This window comes from Notechis scutatus, chromosome 1 (assembly GCF_049901735.1).
Source record: "Notechis scutatus isolate UNSWTSFEM ecotype Mainland chromosome 1, rNotScu1.2, whole genome shotgun sequence".
Classification (NCBI taxonomy): Eukaryota; Metazoa; Chordata; class Lepidosauria; order Squamata; family Elapidae; genus Notechis; species Notechis scutatus.
The window spans coordinates 197,832,155-197,857,599 of NC_142009.1; the positions used below are offsets into that span (position 1 = coordinate 197,832,155).

At 37.6% G+C, this 25,445-nt stretch overlaps 1 protein-coding gene across 3 annotated transcripts in view; it reads left to right on the forward strand.

The window, feature by feature from the left end:
• The window catches only part of CCDC148 (coiled-coil domain containing 148), a 168,983-nt gene that overhangs the window by 92,927 nt on the left and 50,611 nt on the right, over positions 1 to 25,445 (forward strand). For all 3 annotated transcript variants that reach the window (XM_087949966.1, XM_026674577.2, XM_087949965.1), the window contains exons 9-10: positions 16,149 to 16,287; positions 18,138 to 18,344. In XM_087949966.1, the coding sequence (XP_087806092.1) occupies positions 16,149 to 16,287; positions 18,138 to 18,344 (346 nt within the window). The remainder of the gene's footprint in view (positions 1 to 16,148; positions 16,288 to 18,137; positions 18,345 to 25,445) is intronic.

Genomic DNA, 25,445 nt, shown 5'->3' on the forward strand with positions numbered 1-25,445 from the left:
TAATGTTTCAAATGCTTTCATCTTTCATACACAACAGTAGAAATAAATTGCATTGAAATAAAACAGACCTTTTTTCCAAGTGAATTTTTTTTTTACAGGAGTGATGGTAGCTATTAAACTGTTGAGATGTTTCCAAAGTTTTATGCTAGGTCACTGTTCCATTCCTCCGAAGATTTTATAAAAGTTGTTATAAGGAATTGTTGTTCCCAAGACTTGTATTATGATTTGATGTGATTTGATGCGAGTCTGTTCCTGCAGAATGCATACCATAGTAAAGGTTTGTTGTTACACGACAGTGACCACTTCAGATTTTTCACCTTAATTAGCAGGGAAAACCCTGCCAACCTATTTCATATTTTATAATGTGTCCAAACAAACTGTACTCCAGTTCATTTTGAAACCATAATTTATCATACATTCTTGAACACGAGTGGGTTGCAGCAAAATCTTGGACCAGCCTTCTGGATTGTCATGCCAAATTTCAGTCTTCAGCTGAAAGTAAGTGTTCCAGACATTTCTGGTTAGTGAATGTGCCTAAATAAATTGCTTTCTTAACTAAAAAGTTAGTAACAGGGTGGGGAAGAGCAGGAGAGGAGGAGGAGGAGATCATCTTTATTCAGTGGACATTCAAAAGACTTGTTGAAGTGTGTCTGTGTGTATACGTATGTACATACATACATATAATAACCCTTTCCACTTTCAATTAAGTCTGACCTTTAAATTAATATATTCAGAATTAAAAGTGCACATATGCAAAACTTACCACATCAGACACTTTTTTTTCATTTTACAAAAAACCTTGAATTTTCTTAGTATTTGAAAAAGCGATATCCTTTACATTGATATATTTGTGTGATTTTCTATTCTTTTTCATATTTCTTTCAAAAAACAGAAATGATGCCATGTTTTAATAAGAATGTCACTCCCTGACATTTAAAATTAATGAAGCATGATCGCATAACACTCACACTGCGTGTTTCTATTTCTCAGAAGTAATTTCTTTTCTCAAACTGAAACAAGTTCGGATGTGAATACTTGAATTTCTATGATGCCAAAGGGAGAACTAGACTGAGTTAGCAAGATTTGCTGCTTAAAATGTGGCTGGATTTCATAAAGTATACTAAGCAATAATGTAGTTTGTTTCCTTTTGGTTTTTATTACTGGGCAAATCTAGCCATTGTGAATTTTAGACCACCATTTTGGTTTTTATTATAAAAAAACCTTTTGGTTTTTATTACTGGGCAAATCTAGCCATTGTGAATTTTAGACCAGCAATGGATCATGCCCAGTATTTCCTAGACGTACCACAGATAACAATAATGATCTAATACATATCGATTTCACAGAAGACAATGTTGAAAAATCACTACGCAATCTAAAACCATCTCTATCTATTGGACCGGATGGAATATGTGCCTACTTCTTAAGAAAGCTATCCACTGCCATAGCCAAACCTCTAAGCATAATCTTTGAAAAATCTTTCAGGACCAGCTCCTTGCCTAACCTATGGTCACAAGCCACAGTCATCCCCATCTTCAAAAAGGGAGACCCAAGCCTAGTTGAAAATTACAGGCCAATCTCCTTATGCTGCGTCACCTGTAAAGTCATGGAATCAATTATTAACCAATCCATCATCCTCCACTTAGAGACAAATAACTTACTCTCCAATAAACAATTTGGTTTCAGAAAAAACTATCCTGTAATCTACAACTCTTACACTGCAAAAACATATGGACGACACAACTCGACCAGGGCAAAGCAATAGACACAATCTACATAGACTTCTGTAAAGCCTTTGATTCAGTGGTACACGACAAACTACTCCTAAAAATAAAATCCTATGGTATCTCTGGACAACTGAATAACTGGATAGAAGCATTCCTGTCAAACAGACAACAAATGGTCAAAATCGGGAGCGTCCTATCAAATCCAGTACCTGTCAATAGTGGTGTCCCCCAAGGCAGTGTTCTAGGACCAACTCTCTTCATACTCTACATAAACGACCTCTGTGATCATATTAAGAGCAATTAGTTCTCTTCGCTGATGATGTAAAGCTGTTCAATACCACAGACAATACTGCTACCCTACAAAAAGATCTTGACTATGTATCAGAATGGTCAAACAAATGGCAACTTCAAATCTCAACAAATAAATGCTCTGTCTTACATATTGGCAAAAAAAATCAGAAAATAAAATACAAGCTGAATAGTCAAGAACTTGTTGACGACCCAAGCTCTGTAAAGGACCTTGGAATACTCACCTCTAATGATCTAAGTGCTAGAGCCCACTGCAACTACATAGCCAAAAAGGCATTAAGAGTTGTTAACCTAATCCTACGTAGCTTTTTCTCTGGTAATATCACACTACTAACCAGAGCATACAAAACATTTGCTAGACCAATACTCGAATACAGTTCATCAGTCTGGAACCCACATTACGTATCTGATATTAGCACAATTGAGAAAGTCCAGAAATATTTCACAAGAAGAGTTCTCCACTCCTCTACTCGTTGTAGAATACCTTATGCCACCAGACTTGAAATTCTAGAACTAGAAAACCTTGAATTACGCCGTCTTCGGTCTGACTTAAGCATGGTATATAAAATCATACATTGCAATGTCCTACCTGTCAATGAATACTTCAGCTTCAACCATAACAACACAAGAGCACACAATAGATACAAACTCAAAGTAAACCGCACCAAACTTGATTGCAGGAAATACGACTTCAGCAATAGAGTGGTCAATGTCTGGAATACTCTACCCGACTCTGTAGTTTCTTCCCCAAACCCCAAAAACTTTAACCTTAGACTGTCTACTATTGACCTCACCCCTTTCCTAAGAGGTCTGTAGGGGGCGTGCATAAGCGCACCAACGTGCCTACCATCCCTGTCCTATTGTTTCTCTTATTCTTTTATTTTTCTTATATGTACCCATTTCATGTACTCACAACTATGTATACACTTATACTTATTATCTTGTAAACAATTGGCAAATCAAATAAATAAATAAATAAATAAATAAATTGATGGCTTTAGCATGTTATCTAGCCAATTGTGGCTTCCTTGTATAGTTTAACTTATATACAATTTTTAGAAACTCTGAGCAGCTTAAAAGGCATATGCATAAATAAAGTTAACAAGAATAGTAACAAATACTTGTGTGCATGTGTGTGTGTGTGTGTGTGTGTGTGTGTATAAAAAGTTAACAAGAATAATAACAAATAATTGTCTGGTACAGCACCAATTGAACTAGCATAACCTCCATCATCCACAATGCCTTTCAAACTTCTATCCAGGCAAAATGTAGCAGGGAGGGAATGACCCAGCTATTGGGAGGGGGAGGGTTCTTCTGAAGAAGTAAACCATATTGAAAATGCTCTATTACAGTGACTGTGTAGATGGTATTTCATTGCCAAGTAGGTTCTGGAACATGCTTTTTCTTCCTGATCTTTTCACACTGGCAGATTCATCTTGGAGGTCTCAGAAATACTATATTTAGGCCTTCAGTCACAGTGGGTTTTAAAAAAAGTATAACCAGCAGTTGAGTTACCCCTAAAAAATAACAGATAGCCATTGGTCTCATAGTAATTATAAACATTAGTGGATCCATAATTACTGGAGTCAGGTGGGATAAAAAAGTAGAGGTAGATTGCCTAGAATGCATTTTTATTGCAAGAGTATCAGTGCACCTAAAATGATGATTTATATAACAAAAAAGTAACATTTAGAATTTATTAGATTCCATTATCCTGTATAGAAAGGATTGCCTGAGGCAGCATTTTGTTGGAGCTGTAAGGAAGACAATATTTGCTTAAAATATATGTTTTTACAATGTCCCATACTTAGCAAATTTTGGGAGAAAGTAATGGGTCATATAAACATGCCTGTTAACCCAAAATTAACATTTTCAGAGGATAATATTCTGCTGAATTACATTCCTAGTACATGGACCTTGACACCTGGACTATGTAGCATTCTCCATGTCCTTATTACAGCTAAAAGACTCATATTGCAACATTGGAAAGATAAATCTATTGTCCCAATACTCAATGGACTGAAGCTTTGGTTACACTTGGTGGTTTCAAGCAGATTGCATATAGACATAAATTTTGTATGGATAAATATAATATGGGACTCATACAAAAGATAGTAGGCTAAAAACATGTTAGCTATATAAGTGTATTAGAAATGAATACCTTTATATTTTATGCTTTTCCTGTTGTATTTTTTCACTCATTTTAAACCACCATTTTTTAATCATATGTGCATTTATATGTCCGTTTCTTTTGTTTTTTCTTTCTTTCACTATTTTAAATGCCATTACAAACTTATTTTAAAATAAAATTATCTGAACCATCTGAGGCTTCCAAATAATTCTTAAAGGGAGTTACTCAATTAAACATGGTTACGCTGTGGCTTGCTATGATCTGTGAATCTAATCTATATCATAGTCTTCTAACCTCCAGTTTTTTTAGAGCACTTGCTCATAACCAGAGATTTTATCACAGTGCGTTTTCTACATGTCCTTTGTGTCAGTAATTACCGTTGGCATGGGCTGGAGATTAGCAGAGATAACTCTCTGTCTAGAGAGTTAAGTGATGCCTGTAATGCAAAAACATGCTTCGTTTGCAGTATAGTTAGATATTTCCACTAAGCGCTCCCTTGTCATCTCTCCCTTTCTCTGTCACATGTTTTCCTTGCAATGGGGCAGTAGCCCTGCTGACTAGCCTAACTAGCTATTCAAACTCTCAAAAGTCTGTGGGGAAACACAGACTTAATTTTCTTTTTATAGTAGGCAAACATTGTGGTCTACCTTGCTTATGTACCTTGTGTCTCCTCATTATATGTATGCTTTTGTATTACTATTGGTATTTAGCTCTGTTTTTAGTGCATCTCAGCTGATGGTATATTTTTAAAGAAGCTGCATTCCCTCTTATGCCAGCTTGGTCCATCTAATTCAGTACTGTCAACTTCAGAACAAACATCCTTTATCAGTAGCCATGGTGACTAAGGTCGCTCAAAGTTGTAATTCAGCAACTTCCGGAAGTTGTAGGTTCTCTGCCCGTTTTTATGCTGTCACTCTAGGCCTAGGGCTTCAGATAAGTGTCTTTCCCAGCCTGACTCAGAGACTGAATAGCATCTTCTAAATGGTCAATAAATGTTCCACCACTTTGTTATAGTTCTTCCCTATTTACTATATCTATTAGTATCTGTCTTTGTCTTCTATTGGAATTTTTGACTTCTCCAGAAACCTTTTTCAAGATGTCTGTATTTTATTGTCTTGAGCATTGCATATCCAGTGTTCTTTCTATTTGGTGTCTGTACCTGTTGGGTGTTTTGTTAAGAAAGTTCATCTGGGCCAAATGGAGCTGGACAAAATTTATGACTTTTCTGAGAACAGAAGCTATATTTTACTCTGATAGTGTCACCTTTGTGTTCTGATTGACTAGCTCCTTTCATGACTTTCCATAATTTGCCCATCATACTGCATGATACTTTAGAAGATGTTCTCCAATATTATATCACATTTGCAAACTGGGCAACAAATAAGGCACCACTGCATGCTTATATTGCCCGTTAAGAAAACAACCACAGCTGAGAAATGTGTAAAATGCTGACATTGACTATGGATAGCAGCAATGAGTTCCTTTGAGTTTACAAAGAGAAATCTGTGCATCTTCCCAACAATGGAGTACTCATAAGTTACAGACAGAGAAAGGCTGTGAATGCTTCAAATAGGGGGGACCCTGAGATTGTGCTTTGAATAGAATCTACTAGAGAAGAATCGGTTCCAATCTAAAGAGAAATTCTAGTGCTGGGCAGCAGGCTGTGAGGACATAACCTCTCAAATTATAACTGCTGTTGTTGTCTTATGGTTGAATGACATCTAATATTTAAGATCAAGTTGGAAAGGTCATTTTATATGTAATCCTTTTCAGAACCAACACTAAAAAACATACTTTCCTAATTCTTTGTTACCATTTTTGTTCCTAGATAGAAACCAGGCTTTGGTTATCTTGGCATAGGAGGGGAAAAGCATATTCCAAATACCTTAAGAGCAAATTATCCCAATGCTAATTGATTATTATTTACATTGTTTGCTGCACAATGCATATTGAATGCCTTGGTGGCAGATGTGGTATTAAAAGTTAAGGTGGCTGTGTATACCTCCTTTTGAAAATTCAGTAACTGACAAATGAGAAAAATGCAATAATTTTTGAGATTTTAAATAAGGATTCTTCAACATTTCAGAAATTATTGGGCTAATTCTACCTAATTGAGAGAAAGCTGATAGTGTTGTTCTTGATCTTTGATTCTCAATAAGTCTTTTAACACTTAGACTTATATACTGCTTCCCAATGCTTTACAGGCCTCTCTAAGATGTTTACAAAGTCAGCATATTATTCCCAACAATCTGGGTCCTCATTTTACCCATCTCGGAAGGATGGAAGGCTGAGTCAACCTTGAGCCCATCAGGATTGAACTCCTGGCTGTGAGCAGAGTTTGCCTGCAATGCTGTATTCTAACCACTGTATCACCACAGCTCTTTTAAGTGTCTATTATTCTATTATTTATCTGGAAAATAAATTTTAAATAAAGGTTTTTATAAGAATCTTTATTTTGAGAAATGGTAATATGAAAGAATAATGATGGTGCAGAACTTCATTATATAGGACTAGCTCAGATGCATCATTGGCCACAAGCTTATAACGCCTTTCATTCCTGTTCAAGGGCATCTCCAAACAGGAGGTTTTTAGTGTTGAACTAATCACAGCTTCTTTCACTCTTATACCAAAATTTCAGGGAACTTGGGTTGTTCAAACTTCAGTCAGTGCTTTATTTATTAACCACAGTTTAAACTAAGCTCAGATGAAGACATGAGAAGGAAGACCTGATTAGTTTAAAGATAGCCGCCAAAGTTTTCAGCTTCTTTGCAGTCATGCTAGTAAAGGCAGGAAGGTTCAAAGCTTCACCATATAATGTTAAAACACTGTCCCAAAAGATATAGAAAAGAGAACAATTTTTTTAAAAAAAGAGTTCATCTTCAGCTGTACAGGATCCATACTGTCTCCCAGTTATTCATTCTATTCGGAATATATTTACCCAACTTTTCAGGTATCATCAAAGTGCTATATACAGCAACAACAAACATATCATAATTGCAACATAAACCTCAGTACATCAGCAATTAAAAAGAATCAAAATTTAAAATGTATATGCCTTAATGCAGGGGTGTCAAACTGAATTTCTTCGAGGGCGGGATCAGCTTAGTTTTCCGTGGGCCAGCCGGGGGGGGGGAGACGAGACGGACACCTCCTGCACCACTCTGCCGGCCAAAGTGGGGTGTGGGGAGCTGTGTGCATCTCCCCTGTGCCCCGTTTTGGCTGCCAGAGTGCTGCAGGAGGCAATCCAGACCAAAAATGGAGTGCAGAGAGGGCTACGCGTGGCCTCACCTCTCTGTGCTCTGTTTTGGCTGCCAGAGGCACCGCAGGCTGGTCCTTTGCTATTTCCAGGCTGGTCCTGCAGGCCAGATTTAAGCACTCTGCAGGCCCTTAAGTTTGATATCCCTGCCTTGATGGACTTAATGAAGCAAAGGGTATTGATCATAATTAATCATCAATTTCAGAAAGAATATCTTTCACAGTTGTTTAACAGAAATTGTAAACTTCTCTGTATTCAAAAATCCCTACATTTCTTAGCCATTTCCCTATGCTCTGTAAACAGAAGAACTGATGTAAAGAAATGGTGCACTGTTTTTGGCAAGCTTCCTGTTTTCATAATTACTATTGTATGTCATGTTCTATTTAATCTGAATTTAGTCCCTGCCCAGTGAACTTTTGTTTCACACCACCTCGAGCTACAGTCCTGACAATAAGCCCTGCTGAACACAGCATGACTTATTTGTAAGTAAACCTGCAATGGGAGTGGGCTGCAGATCCTGCCTGCTCTGGCTGGCATGAGGTCACTGTTTTATCCTTGCTGTAATTCTCTTAAAAGAGGGAAAGGAAAGAAGCCCTTGAGCGTAACTGAGCTCCTGGGGTGACATGAACACACCCCTGCAGGGTTTGTTTGTTTTTTTGGCAAGAATCTGGAGGTGGTTTGCCATTGGTGCTTTATGAGATGGTGATCAGCTTCTTAGCCTAGCCTATAGCCTTGGGATTCCCATCCAGGTCCTGAGCAGGCCTGATCCTGTTGAGCTTCTGAGCAGTTGAGGCACCGTCCTGTCCCATAAGAGCTCTTAGATTTCCCTAAGCAGAATCATCTCAGTGTGCAGTAGAGGTTGAAGTGCCAGATTAGGACTTGGGCAACCAAAGTTAAAGTTGACCTTCAACTATAGAACCTCATTGAGTGATTCAGGCCAGTCACCATTTTTCTCTCTGCATTATCCCACGGGGCTGTGCGGATAAAAACGGAGAGTGATATATACTGCCATGAGTCCCTACAGCTCCTTGGTTTATAAATTTCAACAACAAATACAAAGATGGGCTTTGTTGAAATTCATACTGGAAATAAACTATGAGTTACTTGGAGGAGAAAAATATGTTGAAAACCATTTTTGGCATATGCTATCTTTGCAAATTGGTCAAACCAAAAATTGTTCCAAGAGGAAGCGGCAAGATATTCCTATTACAAAATTAAACGTTACTTAATATTTCAGTTTTCAACCCTTGAATAAATTAGATGGAATCTTTTGGAAATATAACTGACGTAGCTTGCATTGCAAACCCCAGCTGTTTCCCCAGACATTTGAGTCAGATGTGTAGGTGGTGAAGGGAATTGTTTTCAACCCTGGGTCCCAGGAGTTGAGTTGAGGTTTTAAGTGTGGTGAGTTCTTGTGTTTTAATCATGTAAACTGCTCAGAGTCATGTGAAATGGGCAGTTGTATCAATCATATCAATAAGTAAATGCAGATTTTACATGCATTTTTGGAAGTATGCTATGAATTCCAATAGGCTGATCTTCTGGAGATATGCTCAGGATCAAGGTGCTTCAGTAAGAGATTCTAGGAGATTTCCTGGATTACACAGTAATCTTCCTAAAGCAAACCTGACTCAAGCTATATAAAAGCCTATGCTAGTGGGTTGATACCCAGCTACCCAATTGTAGTGCCTTTGGAATAATTTTACATTCATATACTAAAACTCAGCTAGCTAGACAGACAGACAGACAGACAGACAGTCGTGTGTGCGTGCGTGCGTGCGTGTGTATGCATGGCTTATAGAGTCCAATACTGATATGACTCATCTTGTGGGCCCTTCTCTTCATGTCTACACTATATTACTAAATATAATCTGCCGTGAGAATGTGGATTATGCTAAAAATGTGGCAATTGTATTGGAAGAATACTGCCTCATGGTTGGATGTGTTTGCTCTTTCCACAAACAACCAGTCTAGTTACACTTCACTGACATGATCAGCCAAGAAATCTACACTTGCATGTATTGAGTGAAATGTATGCACTGAGAATCCTTTTAACAAGACAGATTAAATCATGGTCTGGTTTCACCTTAGGACCTGACCGGGGATCTTCGCTGTCACCTCATGCTAAAGCCACAAAAATAATTTGTGAAGCCACTTCTGCTGGCAAGAGGAATAAAGTGGGAATAATCAAACTTGGTCACAAAAAGCTCAGATTCTCAAACTTTTGACATGGTGTGAATATGTAAATGTGTCCAATGGCCTTCAAAGTACACTGCTTGAGCAGGATTTTTATGTCTACATCTTGGAAGTGTTTTTTTTAAAAAAACAACAACACTATGCCAATATTTTCTGATGCTGTGTATTTTAAGCCCTGCTTCCTTCCCCTTTCAGTTATTGTTAATGGCCGGACGTGTTTAAAACTGTGACTCTTGAAAGAGTGTAATGCAAAGAATAATTTCTGGAATGGCATGGAAAGGCGGATGCTTTTTGCATCCAGAGCTCTTAATAGATGCAACATTGTTTTGTTTGGCTGCAAGCTATTTCCTTTGTTATGTCAGTGTTCCTCTGAGCTAGTGTGTGTTAGGCCCCTTTGGCTGTGGAGGGTTCGGGTTTTTTTTTAGATTCTGTTTTTGTGCTTGAATAATAGCAGTGTTAAGAGTGTATAATACTGTAAGTCTTTCTTTTTTAAGAAATAGAAGGACAGCAAAAAAAAGGGTGTGTGTGTGTGTGATTTTCAATACTACTGAAACAGCCAAAGGAGAAAAGAGACTTGGTCATTTTTATTGCATTTTTATCTTTTCTTGTTGACTGATCCCATTCTTACTTTGCCTTCTTTGCCTTGTGCTCATGCCTCTGTATTTGAAAGCCGGGGTGGCTTTTGTCCCTTCTGCCGTCTGCCAGGTGTTTTGCCCACCTCTTTCCAAAAAGATGCAAACTGGGTAAAGATAAAATAATTAATTTTAATTAATTTAAAATAATTAATTTTTATCAAATGATTAATTGTTTTATTTTTATTGATTAGTATGATTGAGTGTTTAGTGCATATAGTATAATTACTGAATATCTGATTAGTAAAATCAGTGATTTAGTGAATTTAATTGACCAGTGTATTTAGTAATTACTGTAATAAATTAGGCTGCTTGTTGCTTAGCAAAATTATTTGATTAGAGTGATTTGAATAACCAATTGATTGATTGATTGATTTTTAGTAATAAGTAACCTTACTATTGATTTGTTCTCTAACATATCAATTAATATTTATTAATTACCAACATTCATTAAGTAACTGTCTACCTATCACATTAACTAGCTATTGTAATTGATTACTGTACTATTGCCATTGACCATGACAGCCAAAAACTCCAAACCAAAACAAAAGAAAAATATCTCTACCAATGACCTCCCAGTCTCCTGCACGGGTTTCAGATGTCTTGAAACCATCAATGAAAGCGAAATTTACATCAAATGCTGCCTATGCGATAATCTAACCCACCCTGCCTGCTTAAACGCAAACAAAAGCCTAGCTGATATGGTTAAAAATTCAGATACATTCTTTTATCTATTTCCATCATGTTCTCCTAAGCTAAACAAACTGAGTACCCTACCTGACAGAGTTGAAAGCATAGAATCACTCATTCACTCAATAGAAGAACGCTTAGCAACACATTTTGAAACATCACTCAAAACTAGGCATGCATGCCCCTAACTACCTCTATTCCAACCACAACTGGCCTTAAATGCAAGCTACTCAATGCAAGAAGCCTTGTAAATAAAATACCTGAATTTCTCCTCTTACTAAATATGGCTAAATTCGACATTATATTTGTCTGTAAAACATGGCTCAACGCATCTCTCCCTGACTCCATTACCACAATAAGAGACTATCATGTTTACCGATCAGATCGTGAAATCCGTAGAGGAGGTGGTGTTGCTATAAAAAGTCCCTACATCTAAAAAACATCCAAGTTACCCAGGAGCTTGCTATTCCTGAGACCATCATCTGTGAACTGTCCTTAAATATCACATTTCGGTTCTTGCTATGTTACAGAGCCCCTGATTATGACATCAAACATGCAAACAAGCTAAATACACTACTAACATGGGCAGCATCCTGCCCACACGCTTTTATCTTTCTTGATGACTTCAATCTACCTCATATTGACTGGACCCTTAACGAATGTACAACTGAACCCACACATGCAACCTTCTACAATGCGGTAACAAATCTGGGACTAGAAAAACTAGTAACCAATAACACTAGACTTAACACTGCCTCGATTTCATCTTCTGCAATAGTTTGAATTCAATTTATGGAATACAAATTAAAGAACCCTTTTCCAACAGTGACCACAACATGATTGACTTTTGTCTCAACATATTCCACCCAAAAATCACCACAATGATGGAATCCCCAATTATAACTTCAAAAAAAGCAACTATGATCTTATAAACAACGATCTCTCATCCCTTGATTGGCAATTTCTATTCTCTGGATGCAATACTGTAGAACAGTGGTCCCCAACCTTTTTTGTACCAGGGACCAGTTTCACGCAGAAACACTTTTTCAAGGACCGGTGGGGGGGGAGGAGTCCGAGTTTGGTGGTTTGCTTGCAGACGTTTCATTACCTGACTAGGTAACATCTGATGTTGTTACCTAGTCGGGTAATAAACGCCTGCCAGCAAACTCACCAAGCTCAGGGAGCGCCAATGCCTCCTCATTGCAACCCTGAGCGACAGATATTCTCTTCTATTGGGACATTTAAAACGGAGGGTTTCAGCTGCAGATTCAGGAACTGCGCCTGGCTGAGGAGCGCCTTCAAAACTGAGCGCTGGGCGGCGGCGGCCCACGGCTGTCTCCACGGCTCAGGACAAGTTCCTGCAGGACGGCTGAGAAGCCCTGCTTCTCGGCCCTGCCTCCCTCAGCCTCATCCCTCAGGTGTCTCCCTCCCTCCCTCAGCCTCATCCCTCAGGTGTCTGCCTCGTTCCTCTCTCAGTCGCTCTCTCGCTCCTCCACCAGCCCAGGAAGAAACTGCTTCAAAGAAGCCGGCAGGGTGGCTTTTCCTGTTGGCGCAGCTCCTCCGAGCGCCCGTTCACCCCCACCCGCCGCCCACGGTTCAATCCAGTGCTCCGTTCTGCCTGCCTGCCTGCCTGCCTTCATTTTTCTGGTTGTTTCGGAGCAGCTTCGGCTGAGTAAAAGAGGTGAATAGTTATTATTCTCAGCCGAAGCTGCTCCGAAACAACCAGAAACGAAGGCAGGAAGGCAGAACGGAGCACTGGATTGAACCTGGATTGATTGGCCGCGGGGTGGGGGTGAACGGGCGCTTCGGGGGAGCTGCGCCGACAGGAAAAGCCACCCTGCCGGCTTCTTTGAAGCAGTTTCTTCCTGGGCTGGTGGAGGAGCGAGAGAGCGACTGAGAGAGGAACGAGGCGGGAGGAAACCGAAGCCACTGAGCCAGAGAGTAGGACAGGCTTTGGTTGCTTCCTCCCTCCCCTTCTTTCATTTGTGTCCTTGATCCCTGATCCCAGCAGCATTCACCGAAGGCGAAGAAAGCCGCCATTTTTATTTTTATTTTCTTTGCGGCCCGGTGCAAAGTGATCCACGGACCGGTACTGGTCCGCGGCCCGGTGGTTGGGAACCCCTGCTGTAGAAGACCATTACAACATATTTTTACTTGAAGTCAAAAGAGTCATCAAACTATATGTACCATTAACAACTCCCAAAACCAGAAAAAACAAATTACCCATAACAATAAGGAAGCTCCAATCCAAAAAGAAATCACTTTGGCGGAAAAACAAATCTGGTCACATTGCCAACTTCAAAAGCCAATACAAAAATCTATGCTACCAGATAAAAACTGAATGCACTAATTATCACATAAAACAAGAAGAAAATGTTCTATGCACCAATATCACCATGCTTTCTACAATTTTGTAAACAACAAACTAAAAGACTCAAGGTCCATCCCACCCCTGAAAGGACCTAATGATAAACACTGCAATGACGACACTATTAAAGCCAACCTCTTTAACACATTCTTTGGCTCAGTATTTATAAACAGCAATGGATCATGCCCAGTATTTCCTAGTCAAACCACAGACAACTACAATGATCTAATACATATCGATTTCACAGAAGACAATGGTGAAAAAGCACTACACAATCTAAAACCATCTCTATCTATTGGACCGGACAGAATATGTGCCTACTTCTTTAAAAAGCTATCCACTGCCATAGCCAAACCTCTAAGCATAATCTTTGAAAAATCTTTCAGGACCAGCTCCTTGCCAAAACTATGGTGACAAGCCACGGTCATCCCCACCTTCAAAAACGGAGAGCCCAGCCTAGTTGAAAATTACAGACCACTCTCCTTATGCTGCATCACCTGTAAAGTCATGGAATCAATTATTAACCAATCCATCATCCTCCACTTAGAGACAAACAACCTACTCTCCAATAAACAATTTGGTTTCAGAAAAAAACTATCCTGTAATCTGCAACTCTTACACTGCAAAAACATACACAAACATACACATGGACTACACAACTTGATCAGGGCAAAAGCAATAGACACAATCTACATAGACTTTTGTAAAGCCTTTGATTCAGTGGTACATGACAAACTACTAAAACTAAAATTTTATGGTATCTCTGGACACCTGCATTGCTGGATAGAAGCATTCCTGTCAAACAGACAAAAATGGTCAAAATTGGGAGCGTCCTATCAAATTCTGTACCTGTCAACAGTGGTGTCCCCCAAGGCAGTGTTCTAGGACCAACTCTTTTCATACTCTACATAAATGACCTCTATGATCATATCAAGAGCAACTGCGTTCTCTTCACTGATGATGTAAAGATATTCAACACCACAGACAATACTGCTACCCTTCAAAAAGACCTTGACTATGTATCAGAATGGTCAAACAAATCTCAACAAATAAATGTTCTGTCCTACATATTGGCAAAAAAAATCAGAAAATAAAATACAGGCTGAATAGTCAAGACCTTTGTGGTGATCCAAACTCTGTCAAGGATCTTGGAGTACTCATCTCAAATGACCTAAGTGCTAGAGCCCACTGTAACTACATAGCCAAAAAGGCGTTAAGAGTTGTTAACCTAATCTTATGTAGCTTTTTCTCTGGTAATATTACACTACTAACTAGAGCAGACAAAACATTTGCTAGACCAATACTCGAATACAGCTCATCAGTCTGGAACCCACATTACGTATCTGATATTAACACAGTTGAGAAAGTCCAGAAATATTTCACAAGAAAAGTTCTCCACTCCTTTACTTGTTGCAGAATACTTTATGCCACCAGACTCGAAATTCTAGACCTAGAAAACCTAGAACTATGCCACCTTCGGTCCGATCTAAGTATAGTATATCAAATCATACATTGCAATGTCCTACTTGTCCATGAATACTTCAGCTTCAACCATAACAACACAAGATCAAACAATAGATACAAACTCAAGGTTAATCGCACTGAACTTGATTGCAGGAAATAAGACTTCAGCAACAGAATGGTCAATGTCTGGAATACTCTACCTGACTCTGTGGTTTCTTCCCCAAACCCCAAAAACTTTAACCTTAGACTGTCTACTATTGACCTCACCCCTTTCCTAAGAGGTCTGTAGGGGGCGTGCATAAGCGCACCAACATGCCTACCGTCCCTGTCCTATTGTTTCCTCTATTTTTATTTTTCTTATATGTATCCATGTATTCATAACTATGTTTTTACTTATACCTATTATTTTGTAATCAATTGACAAATAAATAATAAAGAAAGAAAGAAAGAAAGAAAGAAAGAAAGAAAGAAAGAAAGAAAGAAAGAAAGAAAGAACTCAATTTTTGCATGATGGCTGAGGCAGTGGTTAATAGTCACCCTCCACAATTAGTTCTTCAAATGGAACTGCAGGAGAAAAAATAAATAAAAACAACAACAACCAAAATAAGTGTCTTACCAGAATTTGCCCTAGACATAAAAGCATATATTTGTACCGAATGAGAAAAGAGCACTTTCAAACCGAGCACATGAGTGGACATGGACAATCAGTTTCACAAGGCTTCATGATAGGACTTGATTGTGCATCAAGGTAGCTTGTTATGGTTTCAGTGACAATTGCTGCTTCTTGGAAATGACGGGTTTATTTACACTGTGAAGCTGCTCCATCACCAACATGAACCAGTAATCATTTGTGGAGGGTAGGAATGGATGACAGCATGCGTATACACACACGCCCACAACACTGGGAACAGGCTAGAGAAGTACTTCTTCACCAGGGCTAATGGGGGGAAAATGCTTTGCAGGGAAGCAGCAGCAGACTTTGCAAATACATGCATGTTGATGCTTTAAATATAAAGTTACTTTAAATTTCATTTATATTTGTATACATGTGTTTTAATTATTTTTGTCTGGGTGACAGACAAATTAGAAGTATATCTACTCAGGAAGATCCACCCAGATGAAGAAAGGGGATTGGCAAATGCTTTCCTGGAAAAGAAAGATGGGAAAGCCCAGCAACCAGGGAATTGTCCAAAAGGAGGATGTGGTAGCTGCAATTTGGACTGAATACCTTACAACGTGTTGCCAAAACATCTCAGTCCAAACAGGGTTTTCTTAAGATGGCTTAGAGTCAAGCAGGCATGGACACAAGAGAGGAGCAGCTTAAGATACAATGCTTGTAAGATTGTGTTAGATTTGTCCTGTTTTGTTCCTACAGCGGTTTCCAGTGGAGTAAAGAAGATCTTTGGAAATATCAGATTGTCATTGGTCAGTATCCAAGTGACATGCAAGGTAGAAGAATGCTCTATTTGGATATGCTTCAGAAACTTCTACCTCACAAATCTAGACAAAGCCTTGTAAGTTGTAAAACTTCTCTTTTTTTATTTAGTTATCGGGATGAGAATTCAGTTTTAAAACTTTTTTAATAGGGTTGCTGAATGTAAGATTCCACTTAGCACTCAAGACATGGAATTGCACTTGGGACTTTTCATTTTTCCTCTTCCTTTGATCTCTGTCATTTTTCAGATGTGTTCCAGATAATCCCATCCCTCCAAAAACAGTACAAAACATTCATACGTTTGTATTAAAAAAAAGAGAGCATAATGCAACGTAATTCACATAAGTCAGTTGTCAAACAGGTTATGGTATTCACTGAAATACCGTACTATAATATGTGTGTGAATGGATTATGTGTTTGTAAGCAAGGTGCTCTGTGTTCAGACCTCCAGGTTCTCAAATCCACACCTGCAGTCTTTTAAATCCATCCAAGCTTAATATCTGCCTCTAAATTTATTATCAATGGTTGTAGCTGTTCCTAAAGGTCGAGGACCGCCTGGAATGGGATTCAACAGGATATGATAAAATGCTGCCAAATCTGAAAATTGGCAGAAGTTGACACACACTCTGTATCTTACATGTAGGAGCACTTCCTGTTTTTGTATAGATTACTTCTCACTTTTTAAAATATTCATTTATTTGCGTATATACTAGCCCAACTCACCTTACAAGGTTGTTGTCTTGGGGAAAATAATAGAGGGAAGGAGTATTAAGTACATTTGCTTCCTTGAATAAAAATAATAAAGGTGGGGTATAAATAAAAATAATCAATAATTCTCTACATGTTTGGTGAAAGAGCTGTTTCTTTGTGGCTTTCCTAGAGACTAATGTTGGGGCTGTTCCAATCTCTGGAAAAAAAATATTCTTCAAGGGTGAGGCCATCAGAGACAGAAGTTGTCTTCAGACTCTCACACAGCCATTTCCTGAGGAGAAACAACTTTTTGAGACTTCCTCCAACTGGGTAGAATGGCATGGAAACCTATGGCCCTTGAAATATTGCTCTCAGGAGCCCCAGCCAACATGGCTAACGGGGAAGGGAATTGAAAGTTGAAATACATTAGGGCCACAAGTCCCACATTTTTCTTTGCATTCTGCTTGGAACTGTAAATGTAATGTATTGTTGTTTAAATGTTCAGCAAATTCACTAATGTTAGCTGGCAAGCAAAAAAGCCATTCAACATCCGAACTAAATGCTAGGTGAGATAATATAAAAAACATGCCTACATGCCCACACTAACAGGCAGTATTCAAAAGTGCACAGTCTTAGATTTATAACTCAGCTTCTTCTCTTAGCTCAAAGCGAAACCCAGCAACATCCAATCATTTCTAAATAATGGAACATTCATTCATTGAACTCTCCACATATCACAGTGAAATCCATGATAGCTCTCCAATTAGTTTTACACAGCATTCCTGCTGCATTTGGTACAAACTTTTTTTGTACACAAAACGATACAACTAACAAAATGTGTAATAATTGTTCTTCGGGAGAGGCAATTGAATAGATCCACGAGAGACAACTTGGGGAGAAGACTAGCTTTAAATTGCTCTGCTTTCTCTGCAGCGGATGCCTTTTATTCTTTCCTTTGGCCTCCTGTCAATATATTAGAAATATTTCTGAGTTGTTGATTTAGTTACGTTAACCCTTATAAATGCCTTGCAGGTAACAGTAGCTCTTGTTAGTTTCTGAGAAGGGCATGATTCGCTCATGCTTTTATTAGCTGACCTTCACTTGGTTTCAAATAAGGTCATTTTAAACATCCAGTTAAAGCAACCTTTAGCTGTTAGGGTTTAGAAGATCATTTCTGCCTATTTCCAAAATAACCCCCCTTTTCCTTTGTTGCTTCCATTCCCCCCGCTCCCCCTTCAGATTGCTCATGAAAAGTCTTGGGACCACTATTACTTTAGCAGGAACCAATTGAGAGTGCTGATGTTCAACTGGATACAAGCTAGGAAAACATTCATAGTGAAGGCGGTGATGACTCTCGCTGAAGCTTGCACTGCTTATGAGACTGAAATGATGGTGGCTAATAATAGAAGAAAACAGCAGGAAATATGTGCTAATCTGAAAGAGAAGGTAGGCTCAATTGCACAACCCTCTATTAAATTATTGCTGTTTTGCATATCCTGTCTTGTTCAGTATTAACTTGAAAGGGGGGAAATGTGTATTAGCTATACATGGGCTTCCAGCCTATCCTGGAATAAAGGCACTCATGTTAAGTCATCTTTTCAGGATGACACTGTTGACTTACATGCCCTCAGATGGATTGGAGAAGTCTTGTTTCATTTTGTTACAAAAATGTGAGCAATTCATTTTTAATTTATATGCTATTAAGACTTTATATTAAAGGGTCAGCTTTACTTCACTTCTACATATCTGTAGAATTGTATATGGAATTGTGTTTTCCTTGGATGGGGAGAGAGAGAGTTTTAATTAATCCTATCCTGATGCATTTTGGGATAACAACTAATTGACTGTGACTTATAATTGGGGGATGGAAGAAAAGGAGGGGCCCTCAATGAAATCATCACATTCCTTCAGTGTAAAGATGCTGGACAGAAATCTTAATGTAAAAAAGGGAACCTGGAAGTCTGGAAAAGGAAACCAGAGTTGTTGCTAAATGATCAGTGCAAACTGAACAATAATCAACATGTTTTGTTCTGCCAACATTACTGGAAGTTTTCTCTTGCTTCTCTGTGGTCTGTACTTCTGTGTGCTATATTGTAATTGAAACACGATATTGATGCAATATGATTGATACATGGTACTTATGCAGGCTATATATGATGTGTTTGCAAAATGCACTGAACCATAAGCTTAAAATAGATTTTAGATTAATGTGTTGTGGAAACCTAGCTTGTGAGGTAAATACATGGTTCAGTTTACCATGGGGAAGTATGTGATATGAGCACAACTCATCAGCATTATTAATAATCTGTGTCTGTTATTGTACTCTTCTTGCAATAAAATCAGACCTTAGTAGCAGTACCTGAAGTTTGATGATCCCTCTATTGAGCTAAAGAATTGCTGTCTTTAAGACAATGCTCATCCACCTGGGGTACGGAATGATCCGTCTTATTTTTGCTGTTTGGTATACTTTTTTGGTATAACAAAAAATGAGTATTTGATGAGCAGCAGCAATAGCTGTCAGAAGCTCCCTTGACCTTCAACCATGCCTAGTGCAGGTTTCCTCAGGTTATGATGGCAATTAGGACCAGAATTTCTATCCCTAAGTGATGTGGTTGTAAAGTGTGATGTTGTATGACCACATTACTTAGTGACGGCAATCCTGGCAGTTTTGGTTGTTGCCATAACCCAGGACCTTGCAGGTCATTCTGCAGGAAGAGGTGGAAATCACAGGTTGGCAAGTGCACCGGTGCTATGGAGGAGATGCCACAAACAGGCACTACTGAGCAAAAAAGCTGCAGGAGTGGAAGCAACGTCTGACTTCCTGCTAGCTTCCCCATTAAATTTGTTTGTGGAAACATTGGAAATATGAAGAACAACAAGGAGTTCCAGAGGGAGAAGAAGAGCTGCATAAAGAACAGGCCATCTTTAACAAACAAATGGGGCAACATTTGAAGCGAAAAGAGGGGGGAAAGGGAATTAAAAATTGGAGATTAGAGGAGGTAATTAGAAAAGAGAACAGTTCAAAAAATAAACAAAATATAAGGAAGAAGCAGAAGGGACAATTACGGAAGGAAATGTTAAAGAGGGAGGGGGACAAAAACTGGTGTGAGAAAAAGAGGGGGAAAATAAAGGGGAAAAGAAATTACAAGAAACAGAATCAGGAAATAAAGAAACCTGGGAAACAAACAAGAATAAAAAGAAATAGTTTGGTTAAAAAACATAGAGACAATGGTTAAAAACAAAAATTAAGAGAGGATTCTGCAAGGTGACAAGGGATAGTATAAATATATTAGAAATAATAAACTATGTAGAAAATAGGAAAATATATGTTATTAAAGTGGAAGATGAATGGTATTGTTAATTAATGGAATGTTTGCTAACAGTCAAATTAAATATAGAGATAAATGGAATAAAGGTGAAAGAAGGGAAACTATGAGAAATATATTAGTTAATATATGGAATCTAATTGAAATGAATTATGAGGATTATTGTAGGAAGATTATAAGGTGAAAAGAGAGGTATGAAAATATGTATATTAATTATATTTAATGATTTATAAAATATAATTGAAATGAATTATGAGAATGATTGTAATGAGATCAATATCAGTTTCTAGGATGAATTTGAATAGATTAATTATTTTCTGTACTTTTTTTTTGAAATTTAAAGTGTATTGGAGGTAACTTTAAGGGGAAAGTACCATGCGGAATCTGACTGAAAAGGATATATGTTATAATATAGTTATTAGGAGCTGAATGTTATAACTGTTTAAGGGGACAATTTAAAAGTTGAATGTTTAATGGGATTTGAAAGGGAACTAATTATAAGATATGAAGATGACATACTCTAATTGGCAACCATAGGGGAAACCTTGTTTTGTAATGTTTGAAATGTGGAGGAATTTTTTGGGCAATGATGAAATAAGAATATGTAATGAAATTGTAAACAGGACAGATAAAAGTACAAGTAGAATTATTATGAAGATATGAACATTTTGAAAAGGAAATGTAATAGACTTAGAAATGAATGAGAAAGCTATAAAATAAGCCTGAGGGAAGTATTTAAGGGAAAAATCAATAGAGAATATATAAAGTAGTGATAAAATATAAAACTGAATATGAAAGATGAATATGTACCTGAGGTTATATCTGTATGGAGATGTGAAAACCTGGAACAAAAAAAGATGTTTTGTTTTTGTTTTGTTTTGTGAAAACCCAAATAAAAATTTATTTTAAAAAAAGGAAATCACAATCATATGACCGTGGCTCACTACAATGTAATAATCACAAGGACACTGAGTGCCAGAATCACAATTATATGACCATGGGGATGCTGGCAATGCCTGCAAATTGGCATTCGGTTGTAAGTCCTTGTTCAGTACTGTTATTACTTTGAATGGTTTCTGAGCAAGTTGTCAAAGATTACCTGTAGTAATTTCCTTGTTGTGAAGTTCTTAATCTCTAACTCACCACAGGACAAATTGCTACTGGACAATTTAGCAATTTTATTTAATTATTTACCAAAAATAAAAATTATTTACATTTTTACCAATCACATTTCATTCTGTCCCTCCTTTTGCATCTTTCTTTAATGATTCTATTCCACCCTTTCTTTGATATTAGTATAACTCTTGTCCTGCAGTGAGTTGTCCTTGGCAAGATGGCCGTGGCAAGTTATCCTGCAGTGAGTTGGCCATGGCAAGTTGGCTGTGGTGAGTTGGCCATAGTGAGTTAGCCATGGCATGTTCACCGTGGTGACCCTCTGTTTGAACAGGGGGTTGGATTAGAAGACCTTCAAGGTCCCTTCCAAATATAGTGTGGGCAGGAGCAATCACTAGGTACAAAAGAATGGAACACTTTGGTTTACAACTTTCCCTTTTTATGTAAGGTTATTCAGAAGATGGTTGGCTTTCAGTTCCAAAGATCTCTTAGAAAATGCATTATCTTCATACTTTTAAGCAGGTTCAGACCTGGTTATAGCACTGGAGTTACATTTGTTGTACTTGTTGAAAACTTCTTCTGGGTTTAGGATGGGATAAGTTACCCATTTTAACCACCCTGTGATTTATAATGCTATCAAGCATGGTATCCTTTGCAACCAACTTAGGGATTTAGGAGTGGGGGACACCCTTCTGTGCTGGTTCTCTTCCTTTTTAGGGGGCTGGTTGCTATCAGTATTGGTGGATGTAGAAGTGCTAAATCTCTACTTTGTGGAGTGTCATGTCTCTATTTTCTCCCACCTTCTGTTCTGCATCTTCATGAAAACATTAGGGAGGTCTTCTGTTGATAGAAGGCAAAATATAACATGCAGATAATATTCAATTATATACAGCTCCACTTCTGGCTAATTAAGTGATATTGTCAGAATTCTTTCCCAATGCCTGAATACTGTGGAATCGGAATGGGGGAGGACAGAGTTTGGCTGAGGGAAATTTTTTAACTTAGAAGGGTATAACACTGCTCCAGATGAAGTCACTGCAAAGTTTGGAGCCTTGCTTATGGAACAAAGGGCAGCTAGGGCTAAAAGGACCTTTGGACATATCCATTCTGTCTGTTAATTGGGCACATTCTTAGACCTGAGACCTTGGTCATGATTATTCATCCCCTAATCACTTCCCACTTGGAGTTATGAATAGGGCTGTTCTTAAAGAGCATTGGAAGCTAGAGCTGTTTTGGACACAATATGGGACACCCATTTGATTCAGCTGCTCTATGTGCTGCACTGGTTCTCAGTAGGCTTCCAGATACAATTCAAGAAGCTGATTATGACCCTACTTGGCACGGGGACCAACTATTGAGATTGTTTGTGCTTGTTCCATCAGATCTGGCAAAGTTGGTTTGCTCTGGGCCCCTTCTGCGTAGTAGTGTCATTTATTGGGAACAAGGAGATATGTATTTCCCCTTGAGATTTGGATGGCCCTGAACTTATGAGGCTTTAGGAGAACCTTGAAAACATGAATCTTTGCCCAAAAGCTGGGGCTAAGTTCTTTGGTGAGCCTGATTTTATGTGCTTGAAAGAGATATGGGAGTTTTTTGTGTGTATTGTATACTGCTTGGATATTCTGGGATTGTTTTAACTTTTCGTTTTGGACTCTTAATATGTTGTCAGCCACCCAAAGTTATGAGAACCATGGCCATAGATTGTAAATTGTTTAAATAAATAAATGAATAAATTTTGATAGGCAGCTTCAACTTTTTATTTCCTAGAAGCTCAGAAGTCTTTGTGTTTTATTAGTATGTGAGTGTTATGTTAGTTTAATGTACAAATTAATATCTTTCTCTACACTAGACAATTTTAAATGAACTGTTCTTTTATTTTTGGATGGCACAATTTAGTTTTCAAAGTTATAGGCACATAACTACTCATGTTCAGTGCCACTAGAAGTTATGGTGATTTGTAAAATGAAGGCAAGCAGAAGTATATGAATAGCTCAAAGGTTTTGCTAATAAAAAAACAATAAGATAGTTTACATTTCTAAATATCCAAGAATTTCTAAGAAGGTACAGGATATTTAAAAAGTACCAGTTTAAGAAAACAAAAAATTAATTGCTTTTAATTTAAAATAATTACAGGTAGTCCTTACTTAATGACTGGTCACTTGGTGACCATTTACATGATCATGTATTGAGTACTTGTCAACCTGCTACCTTCATGGGTTGTACCATTCCAGGGTCACATGACTGTGATTTACAACAGTTTTGCCAGTCTCTGGCCTTTTGGGCTGATTTCTGGTAAAAAAGTACCCTTAGAAATGTATTGATTTCTTTAGGTTTAACAAAAGTATTGAATTATAAAATAAAATAAAATAAAATAAAATACAAAAAAAATGAAAAATAAATAGGAGAACGGTGGGGAGGAAGAATGAGAAGAGAAGTGAGGAAGGGTAGGAAAAAAAGAAAAAGAAACATTGACTTCCAACTCTCTCTGTTGCAGTAAAAACAAGGCATTAACATCAAATCACAGCTTTTGGTTTTTTTTCATAGTAATATAAACAAGCCATTTCTACAAAGATCTATCAATCGAATTGGTAAAATCCAAAATGAAAGTTTCATTCTTTTCCACTTCAAGCACAAAGTTCAGAAGTGGTCTCCATGTGGAAACAAAAGTATATTCTTTTCTTTAATCAAAATAGTCAATTTTCCCATTTTAGCCAACTCCATCAACTTCTGAAACCATTTGTCCATGGTAGGAATTGAAGTGTCCTTGGATTTATCTTATCTGGTGTTAAAATACCAATGATGCATCATCTTATGGAAATTTTCTTTTAGATTATAATTTAATGTAAATTTTAAACACTTCGTCCACATACTTTCCTATTGATCAAGCATCACATTATATCCAAAATTCCTTGCCTACTGAATCATACAATGTTTTTAAATGTTCATTTTCCAAATTCAATTTCAATAATATTTTATAGGTCTTAGTGATAATATGATCGTTTCCACATAATAAAGTTTCCAATTCATTTTTAACAGTTAAACCCATAGCACTTTTTAATCCAGTTTAAATGTTTCTTTCAGTTGTTGATAAGTAAACCAATGGCAGAAATGTATTGATTTGTTAACTATAGTAACGTTCGCTTAACAATTGCCGCAGAAAAGTTTAAAAATTGGGTATAGTCACATGGGTGCCTTGACTTATGACTGTCATGACTTATGATGGAAACTCTAGATTCTATTGCAGTCATAAATCCAGAACTACCTGTATATATGCTGTGTGCATAAATGTAAATAATTATCCCCCCAATGAACTTTTCAGTAGAAATAGCAAGAACTTAAAAATAAAACTAGGTTACTCTATGAACAAATAGAGTAACATTTTCAGAATCTGAAGTATATAGGGAGAGTCCATATGCCGCTCTTCTGGTTGTACTGCAATATTCTTAAAAAACAACCATTTTTTAACAATATAAAATACGATCATTTTTTTTCAATGCTCTGTAGAAAAATAAGTGAAAATTACATCCCCATATTATCAAATGTTTTGCCTTTTCGAGCTTCACCCATGCAGAACTTAGCATCTGATTCATGATAGATTGACCTTCTCCTTTTGATCATTCTCAGAAAAACAACAACCCTTCAAATCCTGGATTTATGCTTTCCTTGAAGTAGGAAAGCACCAGTTTGTAGATTTATAATAAAAAGCAATTAACAACTTCCTCCCCTAGCCTGCATCTTTCTCCAGAAATAATAGCAGCTGCTGCTTATCTTGGTTCTTAATTATGAGAACTATAATTCCACCTTCTCTCTATTCAGATTGTATCTTCATAATCTCCCCTTCATTGTTCTCTCTTTCAGCTGGCAAGCTGAGGATTTTTGAAAAGAAACCAGTCTTACTCTCATTACCTCATCAACTTATTAAGACAGGGGCCTCCAACCTGTTAGATTACCCGAAGCTTAATTTGCTCTGTTTTCAACAGTAAGACATAGGGCTTCAAAGTTTCTTTAACTATTTCACAAATACATGCTGCTTAAATCACTTCAAAATGTCATGCTACTCTACAGAGTGTTGATCTGCAGTGTATTTATTAACTAAATACAGATATGA